Genomic DNA, 18,150 nt, shown 5'->3' with positions numbered 1-18,150 from the left:
GTGGAGAGCTGCCGTATGAGCCAGCTAGCAAAGCACAACCCCCTGCAGAAAACCTTGATCCAGCTTGTGTCATGGGGAAAGGGTTTTCTTCCAAATACAGGATGCTTCATTTGGGTACAGAGGGAAAAGAGCCATGAAGTAATTCTTCTCCTGTCTTTTAACACAAACTGCAGGATCTAAGATTAATTTTGTCCAGATTACTGGTAACTCCTCCCTACTATTGACACTGAAGTTGGCTACCATTTCCTCTGACAATCTGACACATTAGTTTCTCCCTGCCTAAGAAAACTTCGTTTACATGCCTTTAGCACCTGATCTTTCCTTAGAGGATTTTGTCTCGTTTTCCCTGCTTTTGTACAGAGTGCTCCATCTGTGCTTAGTTTCATTTATACGAAATGAAATTCCTTTAAGTCCTCTCTTTTTTATGAGATTCCCCAGGCTACTGCTCTCGTTCTACCTCCCATCTTTATATACAAGGAATCTGAAAAGAAGTACAATGTAGGGCTTTTAAAATACGTTAGATCAGTAGATCAATGTCAGGAGCTGATCCAAATATGACCTAATATGTAAAACAAAGCCAGTTATTATAGAGGTTCTGCTACCTAGCAGTTAATTGAGATGACAATTTCTCACTATTGCTTTCTGTGATAAGCTGGCTGAATTTATGAAATTTATAAAGTGAAGTGAGATTATTTAAAATATTCAAGCAAGGAGTTCTGGCCACCATTTCTGGGACATGGAGAAAGGAACAGGTGGAGAATGTGAGGAGGGAGATGGAGGCCCTGCATATGAGTCTTGGCCCTGTCACTTTCAATCATGTGACTAAGCTTCTGAGTTGGGTATCTTATCTATGCAGAGAATAATGATAGCTGGCAAAGCATGACAATTAAATGAGATTATATAATTATAAGATGTAGTAACATATATAAAGTAACTTGCACATTATAAAGTGATACAAAGATTAGCTGTTGCCATTTACAATCCTTGAATAGTTTTCTCTTTTGTACATAATAGTATTTATCAAGCCATTTTTTACATAGCTATTTAGTTGCAATATAAAACTAAGTTTTCAAACTTGTTGCTAGATTTAAAATGGAACTGGGTAGTGAGACAGAATGGGAATAGGTTTTAGTGTATGCTTTACATATAATATTTAATCCTCATAGTACCCGCTTAAACAGGCTACTACTTTGATTTTGCAGATGAGGCTATGAAATCTTAAACCTGCCTGAGGCCATACATTTATAACAGATAGGGCCTGAATTTGATTAACACATTCATGCTCTTTCCCACAACCACAACATGTAAATTTCTGTATTTTCCCTTTTTCTATTTTAAGTGATGGAAGAAAAAATTTAAATAACCACATGACTGAGAAATTCTATTTTGTCATTTAAATGAAATATGTATTAAAACATATGGCCAATATGGAAATAGTAAAAATAATAAGGTATGTATCAGAAATATAATCCACTTGTGATTTTTGAATGATTCTGATCCAATTAGGACTGGTGAATATAAACTTAAATAGCTATCTAGCCAAAGGAGAGAAATATTTTTGATTTGAACAGTATTAAATAGAAAGCCCACAGTATACCTAAAACTAATATGACATTGTTAGTTATACTCAAATAAAAAAAAAGAAAGCCCACTGATACTTATTTTTATTTTTGACCACCATTTATAGCTGGGCTTACAAATGGCGACTTTTCCAAATTCCATGAGACACAGTTTGGATAAGTCTGAATATAGTATGGAGCAATACTTCAGGGTATTTGAAAGCAGGGAAGTTCAGTATAATTGCTCAATCCAATTCTGAAAAACCTGCTTTCCTTTAGAATATTCTGAAGCTGAGTTTTGCAGACTGGATTCTTTTGACTCTAAGAGAAAAGGAAACAGTACCACAGAAGAGCTTTTCCCAATTTTGTATCGCATAGCACCAAAAGTGTATGGTCAAGCAAGTGCATAACCTATAGCCATTATAGTACCTAGGGAAATATTACAAGTAAACTCTTAAAGTCTCCTGTCATTTACAATGCTAACACTTACAAATGGCATACTCAAAAATTGTATAGAAGACTAATCTGTGGTACAGTCCAAACATGTTATGTATTTGGAAAAGGAAACCTTAGATTTTATCTTTTTTTTTTTTTTTAAAGACTTTGCTAGTTTAGTTCAAAAAAATAATGACTTTTAGGGAGTCAGGAAAATTGCTCTCATATGGATTGACTTGTAAGAGGGAGATGATCTGACATTTAAACAGATATACTTTGCTTTATCAGAACAAATGTTCCCAGAGAGCCTTTGAGTCTTTCATAGTCTAGATACCTAAGTTAACAGTTACTGAAATGATATTGCCTTCTTATCTTTATCTACAGTTAATGGCCTCAGTTGTCACTCCTCTTGCTGTCCTTCTCTCCCCCATTTCACCTCTATGGCTGATCGCTAGTTCCTAATCTTTTATTTTCCTGCTCCCATTTTTATTAGGTCTCTTTTTTATCCAAAACATACTGACTTGAAATGGAAACTTTTTTGTAGCTTTCTCAGACTTTCAGTTTCAACTCATGTTCACTCAGCTTGCTATGTAACCTATATTACTTACACTGTGTTTTCCCTCCCTGACTAAAAGGAACTGAGTTACTGCCTTTGTGGTTACTGAGTGGTGAGGTTATTTTGGGCCATGAGGGCTGGGGGCAAAGGTAGGCTGGGGAGGGAGGTGAAATAAATTTCACAGCTGAAACTAATCTTTGGTTTTCAAGCCTCATATGCATTGCAATCTAATTCTTGTTAGGAGTAGAATTAATGTGTGTACCCAACATATCGTCTAGTTGTTAACTATCTGAAACTCAGAAAAAAAACCACATAAATGATTTAGGAGGGATGGCATTTCTTTTTATTCTTGGTTCCACATTCAAAAAATAACATCGTCTGCATTTTGAATTAAGTGGAAGGGTTGAGAAAGGTCACTTTTTCTGCTTTATAATCGCAAAAAACAAACCAACTTTTAGTCTGCAAGTTTTAGATACAATAATAGCCCTGATATCACCATGACATAACTGAAAACAATTCTGCCAGATTACAGATAGAGAGGAAAGCAAAAACTATGACTATCAGAAAGCAGCAATATTAGAAATTAACAGGTAACTTTGGGAAGTTATCAGCTACGAGTTTTAAAACCACAGAACTTTGGATATAAGGAAGGAGTGTATGCATGGCTAACAGACAAAGTGAAGAAAAGCCGCTACCAATGCAGAGCAGCAAGTCGACCCATTCACTGAGTGAACTGAAAGGTCTAACAGCCATATATTTTAATGAAGTTACTCAAGATCCCCCCTTTCTTAAAGCAGTCCAGGAATCAGATGGGGGAAGATGGGCTAGCATCATCTTTATCAAATATCTGCAAAGGTTACAAAGATAGCCAGGAAAGCCTCTGCATGGTGAATGGAAGAGATACCACAGAAACGAGTATTTGATTCTAATATTTAGATCTTGAATTAGGTTAGATCTTGACCTGCTTCTAGCCAGTTGATCTCTGTGCAATACGTTGATTCTTCTATAACGTTCTTCGTGCATTCCTCTAGATTTCACGTATACTTGATTTCTTTAAAGATCATTGCTTTTCCTCTGGAATAAGCCAATGTGGATAAGGGAGACAAAAAGGGAATTAATAAATGTTAAGATAGCGTGGTTTTAAGGTTTTGATACATAGCTTGAAGAAATTGTCACATTGCACACTGCTCTCAAGTTAGGGTTAAAGTGAAACTTTCCATTTGGATAATGCAGAGGATGACATTCTTCCAGGGAAAAATGAGAACACTAAGCTTCCCTCTACTAGGCAGCTTCCTTCAGGCACTGAGACTGCAGCCATCCAATAAATGGGGATGGGCAGAAAGAAGAGACTTCAAAAGTCACAGATACAGTTTGATAGCTAATTTTTGGCAAGTCTGGCAATGAGAGCTTTCCATTCTCCTCTTTTCTTTGTGATGTATGTAGGAGTGAGTAGCTGCAATAGTGATTCTGGCTGTTGCCTAAAGAAGTTCTGACACAAGGCCTCAGTGTTACAAATCACATACATCCCACAGTCATAGCTGTTTTGTTGAGCAGGGGCTTTCTCTTCCACAAAGGCCAGTTTGTCTCCTTTTCTGCCTAAGAAAGTTTCCAGTTTCTCTGCTACCTGCTTTGCATGGACTGAGTTGCTTCTGCTATGGGAATCATAGTGAAAAAAGCTATTTTTATCTTGTACATAAACCAACAAACTCCAATGGGTTCCCCCAGCTGCCTCGTTGGAATTATCATTGATGGCTAAAAATACAACTCTCTTGTTGGGGAGGTCCAGGGGTTCAAGGAACATGGCAATCTCTGTTCGGTTGCTAGTGCACTTGATGAACTGGGTAACTTCGGGGCTGATGAAGCAGACATGGTCAGAACAGTCATGAAACTGACTGTTGGCAAAGTACTCAAAGGCAAATCCAATGATATGGTCATTGAGCCAGCTTGGAGGATCCAACAGTGAGACATCTGATTGCCGCAGTAGACTGTCCATATAACTCAAGACTACGGGGTCCATCTTGTATTGATCAGGGTTGATTAGAAATTCCAGAAGCTGAAGGAGAGGCAGAAGATAATATATACTGTTGAATATGATACCTGGGTATAAAATGAGGGTCATAAATAGGAGCTACTCTTACAGGGTTTTGGTAAAGATTAAATATAATTGTAAAATGTTCAGCAACAATACCTGGCTAAGAGTAAACATTCAAGAGACCCTAACTTATGTGCTATATGTTAACAGTTAGAATGAAAACTTTGGAAACATTTCATGCTGAAACAATAAGCATGAATTTTTAATTTCCTCTTTAGATGCACAGTTTCGTTAAAATTATAACAAACATTTATGAAACTTCCTAGCATTAACCATATACTTATTTGGCCCTTTATGCATGATAATAACGGCAAATTATTTTTACATTAAAGTGAATTTTCAAAGAGTCTAAAGAAAAATGCTGCTCATTAACAAAGGAAATAGTTTCCATTTCAACATTAATTTTCAAGAGATAAGATAAAAATATTGCTTCCTCATTCCATAATGGAAAGTGACAGTGATTAGAATTGTAGTTAAAAGGAACCACAATTTCAAGAACAGAAAATTGTGAGAGTAACACAAATAAAAAACATTCCTGGTTCTGCCTGAGTTGTGAGCATGAGTGATATAATATGTCCTAGTCCACTTCCCATCTTTAACCTCAAGTGGTAAGATAAAGACTATGTAATGTTTATAAGTTAGGGGGCACCTGGGTGGCTCAGGTGGTTAAGCATCTGCCGTCGGCTCAGGTCATGATCTCCAGGTCCTGGGATAGAGCCCCGCATCAGGGTCCCAGCTCAACAGGGAGTCTGCTTCACCCTCTCCCCTTCCCCTTGCTTGTGCTCTCTCCCTCTCAGATAAATAAGTAAATCTTTAAAAAATATATATGTTAGATTTTTTTTTGTAAATTGAAAGGTAGTTAGGCACAGGAATCAAGAGACCTGGATCTAGCCCCAGTCCTACCACAAAATTTAAATGCTTTTGTTGTCGTAAAAAGGGTATACATTTGCTTTACATGCCTTAGTGAATTGTAGAAAAGGCCAAATAGTTTTACTTGAAGGTATTAAAAGAATATAAAATGTTGTACTAATAGTATTTATATTATTAATTGATATTAGTAAGGTGATCAGAAAATATAGATAGTACTCCATACCAATGGAAGCAAATGAAGTTTGGAAACAAACATCTATTCCTATTATCTTGTCCAAACAAAAGCATGACTAATTTAGAGTAGAGCAAGACAAATTATATGGTAAGATTAATACACTTATGATCACCCAAGGTAAGGTGCTAACAAAGACAAGAAGTCTGATCAGTGTGGAAGGTAACAATATTTGAGCAAAAGAGAGTTAACTGCTATTCATGACCTGGCAGCATTACAACATCACTACAAATCACAAAGCAATAAACAGTCACATGCAGATACAGTACAAAACAAAGCATATTGTAAGAAAATGTAACCATTTCTGTGAAAGACTGGGCTAGAATAATCAATTTAATCAACTCTCCCCATTAGACCAGGTTTCTACCACTTGATTACACTATTAAAATAATAAAATTTTGTGGCACAACCATTTTCCTGTGATTAAAACCCTGTGAAAACTATACAGAAAAATAAATATACCCCTCAAGAGAAAAAGCCTAAAGTAAATGAGGTAACTAAGAAGCACCAAAAATGGTTTTATGTGCATACAGTATATCATAATCTGAACTATTTCAGAAACAATAGAAGGCTGTTTATGAGAAAAAATATATATACATATTAATATAGATATACAAAATTAGATGGCATGAATTAAGATTTTCTTAAGAGAGAATAACTTCAGCAGAGACATAAACTAGAGCCAGGAACAAAGTTAACGAGGCATAGAGCACATTTGCTATGGGTGGGCCACAAATCTGGCTGTAAGCTTTTTGGCAGCTAACCAGAGAGCGTTAAGTTAAACATTCACAGTGTCCATAAGGTAAAAACAAAGCAATTGCTCAGAAGAGATAAAAGCATTCTTTGTATTAAGCTTCGACAGTTTTCTTTCAAGAAATTTTCATAAAAGACACAGTGTCTCATAATGAATAATGTCCCACAATATTTTTATAATAGATGAAGTAGTTTCAGAGGATTGTTTCTTATAATGATCCTTCATATCCAGCCTGATGGCAAATGAATAAACAGCAATCTAGTAAAGGCAAGTCTATGGAGGCTAGGTACTCAGCTTGCTGCTGATCTGACTTAAGAGTAAATGAATATGAAAAGGGAATGACTGCTTGTGCATCAAGCAAGTCTCCCTCAATGTCTCCCCCATGCTTTCAATGAATACTATGTAGTGGTAAGTGCCAGACTGTACTGCCTGGCAAATACTTGGAGACCTACTTACTCTCTATGCTGTCAGCTGAAATCAGACCCACATCTTAATAGCCAAATCAACCAGGGATAGAAGTCTACAAGGAGAAGAGTGCCTGAAGAGACAGGCATCTCATCTTGGAGGGAGTGACCGAAGTGGCCAAGATTTCCTTCAGAAAAGTTGTAGTGTTTTGTTTGACTTTGAAAATACCCAAAATACAGACAATGGGTCAATCAAGGATCTGGCTCTACTCCACTGGATGGAATGATTACACGACTGCAATAGTTTAACCCCAACAATCCTAAAGCAAATGGAACCAAACTAGCCTTTGGCCAAACCATCATTAGCCAAGAAAAACACTAAACTTCACATCTGAAGACTTGAATTTTAGACTCAGTTCTGTTACTCATTGGCCATATGATCATAAATAAACTACTTAATTTCTTTAAGCCTCAGTATCCTCTTCTGTAAAGTGACAATATTAATACATGACCTTTATCACAGAGTATTTGTGAATATAAAATGAAGAAACATTGATAATGAAGATTTTTCAAAATATAACATAAAGTAGTATTTCCAGACATCCATTGTGTCATGAAGAAATTTATATCCCAATAACTGGTAACTGTAATGTATTTCATTTAACAAATGTTTATTGAGGGTGCCTGGGTGGCTCAGTCGTTAAGCGTCTGCTTCGGCTCAGGTCATGGTCCTGGGGTCCTGGGGTCAAGCCCCACATCGGGCTCGAGCCTGCTTCTCCCTCTCCCACTCCCCCTACTTGTGCTCGCTCGCTCTCGCTGTGTCTCTCTCTGTCAAATAAATAAATAAAATCTTAAAAAAAAAACCCACAAAAAACAAAAACAAAAACAAATGTTTATTGAGTGTTTCCTCTGTGCTAGGGGTTGGAAATACAGAATGGGAATGAAATAGTCATAGTTCCTACTCTCATTGAGCTTAAGCCTATTATGTTACAATGAAGACATTGTAAATATACAATTCTTTTAGTCAATAAACACCTACCAAGAACCTAATATTTTTTTTAGAGGATTTTATTGAGAGAGAGAGACACACACAGAGACAGAGATCACGAGCGGGGGAGAGTGGGAGAGGGAGAAGCAGACCCCCGCTGAGCCGGGAGCCTGATGTGGGACTTGATCCCAGGACCCTGGGATCATGACCTGAACCCAAGGCAGACGCTTAACCAACTTAGCCACCAAGGCACCCCTGAGTACCTAATATTAACTATTGTGGGAGATACCAAGATGTACAAGGTGGCTTATAGTCAGTAAGAAACCCACAAGGGGCAGAAATAAAATGTATGGGAATTCAGAAGAGGGAACAATCACTCCTGGCTAAGAGGGTGAAAGGGAAAGAGAGCTGAGATCAGGAACGACTTCAAGGAGAAAGTGACATGAGTGGGCTCTTGAAAGGCAGGTAGAGTTGAATGCATGGAGAAGGGCATTAAGAAGGTGAGAGAGGCAAGGGAAGTGCCTTTAGAAGTGTGGTCCAGTCTGGCTGGAATGAAGTAAGAGTAAGGGTACATGTGAGGGTAGAGGAAGATTATTAGAAACTAAATGGTAACAGACTGAAGTCCAGATGAAAGAGTTTGGAATTTATATTGGAGGAAATGGGAAGCCATTATGGCAAGGCTGGTGCTTTAGGAAGTTTACTAATTCAGCCATGGTATATAGGATTAATTGGTAGGGAGAGAATTTGGAGGAAGAGATCCAGTAGATTTTTATTGAAAGTAAAGGTATAGGGGTGCCTGGGTGGTTCAATCGCTAAGTGTCTGCTTTCGGCTCAGGTCCTGATCCTGGGGTCCTGGGATGTAGTCCCACATCGGGCTCCCTGCTCAGCAGGAAGCCTGCTTCTCCCTCTCCTACTCCCCCTGCTTGTGTTACCTCTCTCGCTGTGTCTCTTTCTGTCAAATAGATAAATAAAATCTAAAAAAAAAAAAAAAAAAAAAGTGAAGGTATAGGAGGAAATGACCTAAATCAGGGGAAATGGTAGTAGAAATGGGGAGGCAAGGAGGAAAAGGTACTGTAGACAGAGACTCAGGACGTGATCAGAGAATAGTGGATAAGAGAGAATTAGGAAATGGTCTGTGGGTTTTAGCTGGGGTGACTGAAAGGATGATGATCCCATTATTAATGGGGTAGGGAAAAGGGAGACAGAAAGGGACCTAGCAAAAGAACCAAGAACCATCTAGAACCATCCTAGGGATATTTCCTTTCTATATAGTGAGCACTGTGCTTGGTGTATCTGAGGTACAATAAATGTCTGCCAGATGACTGAAACATTTCAAAAAAGGAGTCAGAACATAGAATAGGGAAAATAAGATAAATAAGGCCTCTTAAGATGTTTGTATTGTCTTTCACATCCCCATTTTTGCTTTGGTTTTGTGTTTTTTCTGTTCTCCTCTGTTAATAGTAAATAAGACCTATGTACTTGGTCTTGGTGGATGGTAAGGAATATTGGGGAGTGAACTGGGGAAACAATAACCTCCTAATTCTATTTGTAAAGTCCTACAAATTATATTATAGTTCTATATTTTGGGGTTAGGAGACTTTGGGTCCAGGCTCTGACTTTGCCACTTGCCTATCTATGTGACTCTGGGCAAGTTATTTATTCTCTTTCTGAGCCTCATTTCCTCATCTATAAAATGAGGTAATAAAATCACCTGCCTCACAGGGTTGTTACACAAAATAAAAACATGAGTAAAAACACTCAGCATGGGGACACCTGGGTGGCTCATTCGGTTAAGCATCTGCCTTTGGCTCAGGTCATGATTCCAGGGTCCTGGGATCAAGCCCCACATTGGGTTCCCTGCTCAGCGGGGAGCCGGCTTCTCCCTCTGCCTGCGGCTCCCCCTGCTTGTGCTCTCTGACAAATAAATAAAATCTTAAAAATAAAAACAAACCACAACACTCAGCATGTCGTGTAACATACAGCAGGCTCTCAAAAAGAGTTTTCTTCCTTGCTCCCTATTATTTGGGGTGGCAATAATGGGACTTAGAAATTTTTTTTTTTTTTTAATAATTTATTTATTTGACAGAGAGAGAGAGGGAACACAAGCAAGGGGAGTGTGAGAGGGAGAAGCAGGCTTCCCGCAGAGCAGGGAGCCCGATGTGGGGCTCGATCCCAGGACCCTGTGATCATGACCTGAGCCGAAGGCAGACGCTTAATGGCTGAGCCACCCAGGAGCCCCTCCTTTTTTTTTTTTTTTTTAAAGATTTTATTTATTTGAGAGAGAGAGAGAGAACAAGCAGGGGGAGTGGCAGGCAGAGGGAGAGGGAGAGGGAGAAGCAGGCTCCCTGTGGAGCAGGGAACTTGACACAGGGCTCGATCCCAGGACCCTGGGATCATGACCTAAGCTGAAGGCAGACGCTTAACCGACTGAGCCACCCAGGCACCCCAGAAATTTCTTGAAAATAAAGCATGTTTGTTTTTTTTTATAAAGCCACAAAGTCATAAAGGATAGACCTAGCTAGGGCATGACTCTGCTCTGTGCTTTACCTTTGGCATAAGAAGAGTGAATGCTAACTCCAGAGAAAATTGTTCTCTCCACTGAGTGAAGCAATGATGTTAATGTGTTGTCAGTGTACACAAGCCCTGCAATTACAGTTTATCTTCCAACTTCTGTAGCTAAATGAAGCTAATATTGAAATCATAGCATAGAATATTTCTTAAACAAAGGCTTAATTTTTTAAAAAAGGGACTACTTTTTCATATTAATCTTAAAATCCTTAAACCCAAGCATACTGTTTGAATATTTGTTATAAAAAATAAGGTAATTACATAAAAGGTAATAAAAACTACCTTAAAGGGAAAATTTATAATTCAATAGGAGCCAACCTGATTACCTGCTGATATAAGTAAGGGAAGAAGCTGCTGGTTCAGTAGAAAAAAACACTAGGTTGGGAGTCAGTTTCAATGAACTACGTTCTGAAGGAGTGCTGTCCAATAGTATTTTTGGCGATTATGGAAATGTTCCTTATTGACAATGTCCAAAACAGCAGTCACTTGCCACCTGTGGCTATCAAGCACTTGAAATGTGGAGTGTGAACTGAATATTAAATTTTAATTAACTTAAATTTAAATATCTACATGTGGTTATTGGCTATTATTTTGGACAGTACAGTTCCACAGATTTCATAGGTATTTCTTGAAAGAAAAAAATAAAATTATATGGTTAAATAAGTTAGGGAAATGCTGCATCCTAAAACTCCTTATTGGAGATTCATAACGCACACAAGCATATTAGAGGCTAGAAGAAGTTCTGCAATAAAGAAAGGTAACTTTTCTTGGTCTTATTTTTTTCCCAAACTCATTTGACCATGAGACACCTTTTTTTTTTTTTTTTTTAACAGAATTCTATTGACACCTTACTGTCTGTAATGAAGTTTGGAATACGCTTGCTGAGTTATTTAATAAATGGCATTGAGACGAACTGTTAAACATTTGATAAAAAAAGAAGTTAGATCTCTAACTCATACCTTATATCAAATTATATTTTAGGTGGAATAAAATTTAAATGTTAAGAAAGGAAACAAAAATATTAGAAGAAAATGGAGCTTAATACACTTATATGACTGGCCAATAAACACATGTAAAGAAACTCAACACCTCACTAGTAATCAAAAGAAATCAAGTTGAAGCAAGATTTCATTTTTTATCTATTAAATCAGCAAAGATGAGGAAAACTGATAATAACCAGCATTGCTGAGAGACCATGGAAAAACAGGCATTCTCACTCTTTATAGGAATATAAACAAATGCAAGCTTTTTGAAGGGTAATTTGCCATTATATTTTAATTCTTAAGAAATGTCTACATGTAGGTATTAAACTTTCAGAAATTTATTTTAAGGGAAACATTAAGGATGTGTGCAAAAATTTAACAAGAATGTTCATCACAGCAGTGTTTATAAAAGAAAAACTGAAAGAATCTGAAAGTTCAAAAGAGGACTGGTAAATTTAAATAACAGGCTTTCATACAATGAAATGTTTTCAGCCATTAAAAAATAAAGTTGTAGATACAAATTTATTGACATAGATATTCATAATAGGCTATGAAAAGAAAGTTTATATAAAAATTTGTACAAGAAAAACAGACACAAAAATAATCAAGAATGATAGCCATTCAAAGTTTAAATATCATTTTAAAAAGAGAATTATTAGTACTTCTTAACTTTTTTCCTTCTACCTTTTGATACCGTCTGCTTTATTTTTTCACCCCTTCTTTTTATAATGAGCACATAACCAGTAAATACAGCTATTTCCATTCAGGAAAAAAAAAGATGTACCACCTCCCACTCTTACACTGACCTAAAACATGTCTGTTTCTTCAATTCACTGGTCTCACTTCTGTCTTCTGGAAAAAAACAGAGAAAGTCTAATTTCTCTTCTATAACCCTTCAAACACAAAGATGTAAAATTAATCTTTTTACTAAAATTAGATTATGTCCAACTTCTAATGTATGATTCCATTTGCAATTTCACAAAAAGAATAAAATCCAAGACCAAATGTGCTTTTCATGGCAGCATAAGCAGAAATATTTTCAGGAAGGAAGTTCAAACTTTTTTTTTTTTTTTGGTTTCAATTTCCTCCTATTAAACATTTCCTTTTAATGCTGGCTTAAACCATCCAAAGATTTGTATAAAGTGGAATGTAAAAATTACCATTAAGATTTATATATCCCTCTTGAGGGCAGAGATTATTAGATTTTACTCATCCCTGTTTTCTTTAGTGCTTGACAAACTGGAGAAATTTTAATAAATGTTTTCCCTGAACAAAATACAGAAGTAAAATACATTTTGAAAAACTCTTAAAAACACAAAATTGTTATAAACATAGGAAGATCTCTCAATTTCATAGATTATTTATAAATTTGAACAATAGTCCTCTGACATCAATATTTTACAAGTAGAGGAATTCAGCTCTCAAAGTAGAAAAACTACTTGGTATGATGATGATGCCTGTTAACTCTTACTACCATAAATTCCATTTGGTCCTGCCTTGGGCCAGGGTTAGATAAAACAGGTGGCTTTTTAGGATTTCTTCTAGAATCAAGGTTCTCTATTTACTGCTCTGTTATTAGGTATGACTATCAAGGGCTAAGGTGTCATTGACCATAAAAAGAATTTTATTCTCAGTCTATCATTTCTAACTCAAAGTTTCCATCTATAATTGTACTACATTTTTTTTTCTTCATATATACCTGATGTAAACACCAGCCTTTTCTTAAACTGTGCTTTGCTGATAATCTTCTGAGAAATGACTTTATACAACTGCAAAATTTAAAATACCTGGGGTTGTTAGGACAGTGTGTGGGGAGGCCAATAGGTTCAATGAGAGGTCTGAGTAAGATAATATTTTAAAAGGAGTGGACAGATTTTTATCATATGCATTATCAAATTAAAGCTAATAAGGTGTGATCAAGCTAAAGTTATAATCTGCCCGATTTCATAAATAACCACTGTATTCAGCACACAGTAGCTGTATGCCAACATAGTTTGAAAGAGTATGAAAAATCCATCATCTTTTAATCTTATTTGTCCTGTAGATTTCAAAGCCTGGTAAATCATTTTTTCATAAATAGTTAAGAGGTAAACTGTTATTACAAACTCCTAATTATTGGGTTTCAAAAACATGGTTGGCACATAGTAGGGGTTCAATAAATATTTAACGAATGAATGAAAGAATGAATTTATGTTTTACCGTATTGTGCTCACAGGAAAACGAGATCTGAAGTGGCCCAATTATACATGAGGAATTTTCTGTTGTAGCAATTTGTCTTTAAATGTTAACTAACACAAATATTTGTGAGTTATCTGACCAAGCTTGAATTATGTATTATTAAGTAGGGCTAAACATTTCTAGCAACTATTTATTTTAGCTGCTAATGTAAACTGCCAAGTTGCTACAACAAATAGTAGTGAGAATATTAGAGCCAACTAAGGCCCCAAATCCCCAAGCTATTGTTTTGAAGGAACTGAACCTACCACAGTACTTGGACAGAGTACTTATGTATTTATTCATTGGCCATAGGGAAGGAAGGCCTCAAGTTTTTTTTTTTTAAGATTTTGTTTATTTATTTGAGAGAGAGACAGAGATAGGACAGAGATAGTGAGAGAGAGCACAAGCGGGGAGGAGAGGGAGGAGTAGGCTCCCCCATGAGTAGGGAGCCCAATGTGGGGCTTGATCCCAGGTCATGACCTGAGCCGAAGGCAGAGACGCTTAATCGACTGAGCCACCCAGGCGCCCCAGAAGGCCTCAAGTTTTTAAACCTATAATTTAGATGCTCAAAAATAATAATTGTAATTGGGACAATTTTTTTTTTTTTCAGTTTCAGGACTGTGTTCCAGTGCTTTTCTAACAGATGAAGGTGTGGAAGGGGTAGCCATTTAATTGGAAGCCAGAGAAAGGAAATTTCAGAGATCTTTTGTAAGTAATATTCTTAAAAAGCTTCGTAAGTTTCAAGTATTCTTGCTGCAGACAGACCTGTTTCCCCATTCCCCTAAAAAGGAGATAGATAGATGAACCCCAATCTCTACATAAACTTGATTCTCAGTCTGTATTGAACCACAGCACTACCCAAATGGTCTCCAATAGTTAGATGGACAAAATCAGTATAGGCTAGTCATGCTGAAGAAGGTAGTCTCTCAGAGAAACTGATTCAGAAAGTTAACTTGACATTACTTATTTGGATTAGTAATACTTGGACCCCATAATTAATGTTTTGAATATGTTTAAAGCATACAAGTTGGGCACTAGCTGGAATTTGGGCAGTAAGTTTTGCATAGTCTGGTATTGATCAGTTTCTAAAGAGATGGGTTATCTGGGCTTTGAGGACTTCTTTTTTGTTTGCTAATGCATTTTACTCATCCAAGAGGTTTAAGGAATTGACAAAGAGACAACAAACTTGCCCTTAAAAAGTCAGAAATACAGGACTTACAGGTGTAGATGGAATTTAACCAAGAAAGGCTTTAGCAACACCTGGGAACCTATATCTATGGTAAAGCCATTGCCCATGTAAAATGCTAATTGACCTCCACACTAGTGTGTACATCTCTATTGAAAGGTATGTGATTTAGACCAACTTATGTTTCTTTAGACTAGTCTGTCACACTGGGGAAACAAAGTAACTTAGCAGACCCTTTAGAGATCACTTTATAGTAAAATTTAGTTAAAAAAATTTTAATTATTGGTCCAGACTCTTCATTCCTATCTTCTGACAATCCAATCTACAAACGAACTCTAATTACATTATTCTACTCCAAAAAAAATTTTTTTTAAAGATTTTATTTATTTATTTGAGAGAGAGAGAATGAGAGAGAGCAAGCACATGAGAGGGGGGAGGGTCAGAGGGAGAAGCAGACTCCCCGCTGAGCAGGGAGCCCGATGCGGGACTCGAACCAGGGACTCCAGGATCATGACCTGAGCCGAAGGCAGTCGCTTAACCAACTGAGCCACCCAGGCGCCCTCTACTCCCAAAATTTTAACATCTTCATTATCTACCAAATTAAGTATAAATTATACCCTGGCATTCAATGATTTCCACAAAAAGAGCCCCAACGTATCTTTCCCAATTTATTTCCTAGTACTGCTCCTGCATATATAGCCACAAGCCCAATACTCCTGTAGGCCCAAATTACTAGGCAACAATGGATTAGTACTGGTTGCTGCCCTTAGGTACAAAAGGAGAAGAGCCAGTTCCCTACTCCCACAGAGAGGCTGGGAAGTGAACACTACGGCAGTACCCTTCTGAAACACAGATCTGATCTGTCATGCCCTTGCTTAAAACCATTATAGTCAGCTTTTTATAAATCTACAGTCCATGGGCCAGGACGTAGTTAGAATTAAAGGTTCCATGAACTTGGACTGGGAAAAAAGTGCACCCTGATTTTTGATAATATCTAACTGAAATTTAGCATTTTCTTCAATAAGTATAGGCAATGATCCACAGTAGTATTAGCAGTCCCTATACCTTTGTCACCAATAGAAATATATTTTCATATCACACTGAAGTTGTACAGGTATCGCAAAATATAATTTCTACTCATCACTATTTTGAAATTACTTGCTGCCAGGTGTTATTTAATGCATAAAGAGGCACATACATAACTACATCATACACCTGTTTTTTAGTATTTTTAAAACTTTCAATAAAATTGATATTGTTTCTATGTATTTTATTTTCACATTTAAAAACATTCTGAGATAGGGCCCACAGGACAGGCTGCCAAAGAAGTCCATGGTGTAAAAAAAGGTTATTTTATTTTTATCTTTGTTTTTTATACCTATTAATTGCTTATAGTAGATAATCTAAACACTTTAGCATGGAATTCAAGGCTCCTCATAATCTGTTCACACCCACTTTATCATCTTTATCTCTGCCCCAGCCCTACTCTCCATATTAAGCCCTAGTCATACCAGACAACAGTAACTCACTCTTATCTGGAGGCTGATAGACAAGTTTTTGGATTAGCCCTAGTTAATAAACAGTAGCCATGCACTGGCTTTGCCTCTGCCTTATAGAGACCTCTCTGCCTGCCAAGTGAATTGTTCTTTTAAAAGGTGTGTTTTCCCTAATAGTATGAGATCTTAATAGGGCCATATCTTAACTGTCTTTATATATCTCTTTCCTAACTTAAATGATTGCTGAATAACAGAAGACAGATTCTGAATTGGCAAGGCACTGTATGCAGTAATCTCTAGGGGAGTAAAGTTAGTCTTTGAATCTCAAATTGACTTAGCTCTTTTTGGGGACAGAAATGAAGATGCCCTTGATTGAGGCCTAAGGCTGGATCCCCAGCTGATAGATGCTGGATGCTAGGGAAAGGGAAAGAGAGCCCTGAGATGGACTTAAGATTGAAGGATGGAAGTGTGCTGAAGGGAAAGGCAGAAATGACACCTTTCCCATTGCCCAGAGTAGTTATCCAAAACTTCTATCACTCTGCTCAAGCTTCTCATTCCATCCCCAACTCTCTCATCAAGTGACTTCCATCTTAATGTTACAGAGCCAATGCCATCAACTTCCTGCCCTTCCTTACTTCCGATCCTTTCCTTTCCTCTAGTGGTTCTCAACCCTCAGCGCACCTCAGGATCTTTAAAAAATACTGATGCCTGAGCCCTTAACTCCAGAGTTTGTTTAATTGGAACAACATTGGTTTTATTAAAAAACAACAACAAATAACAAAACAAAAAACAACTTCTCAGGTTATTCTAACGTGCACACAAGGTTGAGTTCCACTAGGGCTCTAGATGCTATAAATTAGCCACCTTCATCCATGAATTGTCCACTCCTGAGTTCCATGGTACACTTTTATGCCTAAGTCTCCCATCTTTAAAGAAAACATTCTTTCGGCCCACATTCTCGCCCCTCATCTCTCTCACCCTTTACAACGATGCTTCTTTAAAGGGTAATCTACACCTATGGGCTCCACCAACTCTACTCCTCTAACTTTTTTACTCTTACAGTCAATACTGTCATATGCTTTTGCCCCCGTCATTCCCTCTGCTTCTATCTCCTATTTCTCGACCAGCTACTGCTCACTAGCCTTTTAACACAAGTTAGGAGTGACTCAAAGGTCACCTTGGAAAGGGTTTCCCCCAGTCCCTCCACACAATCAGGGGCCCCTCTTCTATGCTCAGAGGGTCCTGTGCTTTTTTTCCGTCATACTTTTACTTTATTACGGATTCTCTCAACGTCTCCCACATAACACCGCACTTCGGAAGACTGAAATTGCTTCATTTGCTTCTGACTTCCTAGAGTCTAAAGCACGAGAAAGCACTCTGTGAAAAGTCTGAGGAATGAATGGAAAGTCAGACTAGGAAACGGAGGTCGGGGGCGGGGAAACGCGGGGAGAGAGGGCGTGTGTGTGGGAAGGGGCGGGGGCTAAGAGGGGCGGCGCTGAGAACCCTGCACCAGAACTGGGGAGGGAGCAAGGATATGCTAAGTCTGAGAGGGCTAGAAAGCGGCTCCCTAACGGGACAGACCGCCCGACCAACCGAAGTAGGGAGGCGGCTTCTTACCTGCCTCGGGCCTCACCACCCCAACCAGCCTTCAGGCACCTCTGTATTGGCCGGAAAGCGAGAGCTACCGTCGCAAACCCAGAGTTTTCTACCCCAACCTTGCGACACTCCTCTTCAGTGGAGTGAGAATCCGAGGCACGGTTCCGAGCTCTGCCGTAAGGTGAGGAAGAAAAGTTTGGGCGGGGCCGCCTGG

General features: G+C 37.9%; 2 protein-coding genes across 4 annotated transcripts in view; one reads left to right on the top strand and one right to left on the bottom strand.

The window, feature by feature from the left end:
* Positions 1–2,832: 2,832 nt before the first annotated feature.
* SENP8 (SUMO peptidase family member, NEDD8 specific) lies at positions 2,833–18,045 on the bottom strand. Of its 3 annotated transcripts, XM_034993667.1 has the most exons (3): positions 17,958–17,997; positions 12,248–12,293; positions 2,833–4,603 (listed from the first exon to the last, which is right to left on the bottom strand). In XM_034993667.1, the coding sequence occupies exon 3, from the start codon at positions 4,565–4,567 to the stop codon at positions 3,929–3,931; it is 639 nt and encodes a 212-aa protein (XP_034849558.1). In that variant the 5' UTR covers positions 4,568–4,603; positions 12,248–12,293; positions 17,958–17,997; the 3' UTR covers positions 2,833–3,928. The 3 variants fall into 3 exon arrangements, with proteins under 3 accessions (XP_034849558.1, XP_034849556.1, XP_034849557.1); XM_034993665.1 differs by lacking the exon at positions 12,248–12,293 and having other exon boundaries at positions 17,958–18,045; XM_034993666.1 differs by lacking the exon at positions 12,248–12,293 and having other exon boundaries at positions 2,833–4,647; positions 17,958–18,043.
* Positions 18,038–18,150, top strand: part of MYO9A (myosin IXA) — a 272,310-nt gene continuing 272,197 nt past the window's right edge. Inside the window, exon 1 of the mRNA XM_034993654.1 lies at positions 18,038–18,117. The gene's annotated coding sequence lies outside the window, so the exon portion shown is untranslated. The remainder of the gene's footprint in view (positions 18,118–18,150) is intronic.

Source organism: Mirounga leonina, unplaced genomic scaffold, assembly GCF_011800145.1.
Source record: "Mirounga leonina isolate KUSES-001 unplaced genomic scaffold, KU_Mleo_1.0 Mir_91, whole genome shotgun sequence".
In the NCBI taxonomy this organism is placed as follows: Eukaryota; Metazoa; Chordata; class Mammalia; order Carnivora; family Phocidae; genus Mirounga; species Mirounga leonina.
The sequence above is the reverse complement of the archived record's forward strand: the minus strand, read 5'-3'. Positions and strand labels throughout refer to the sequence as shown.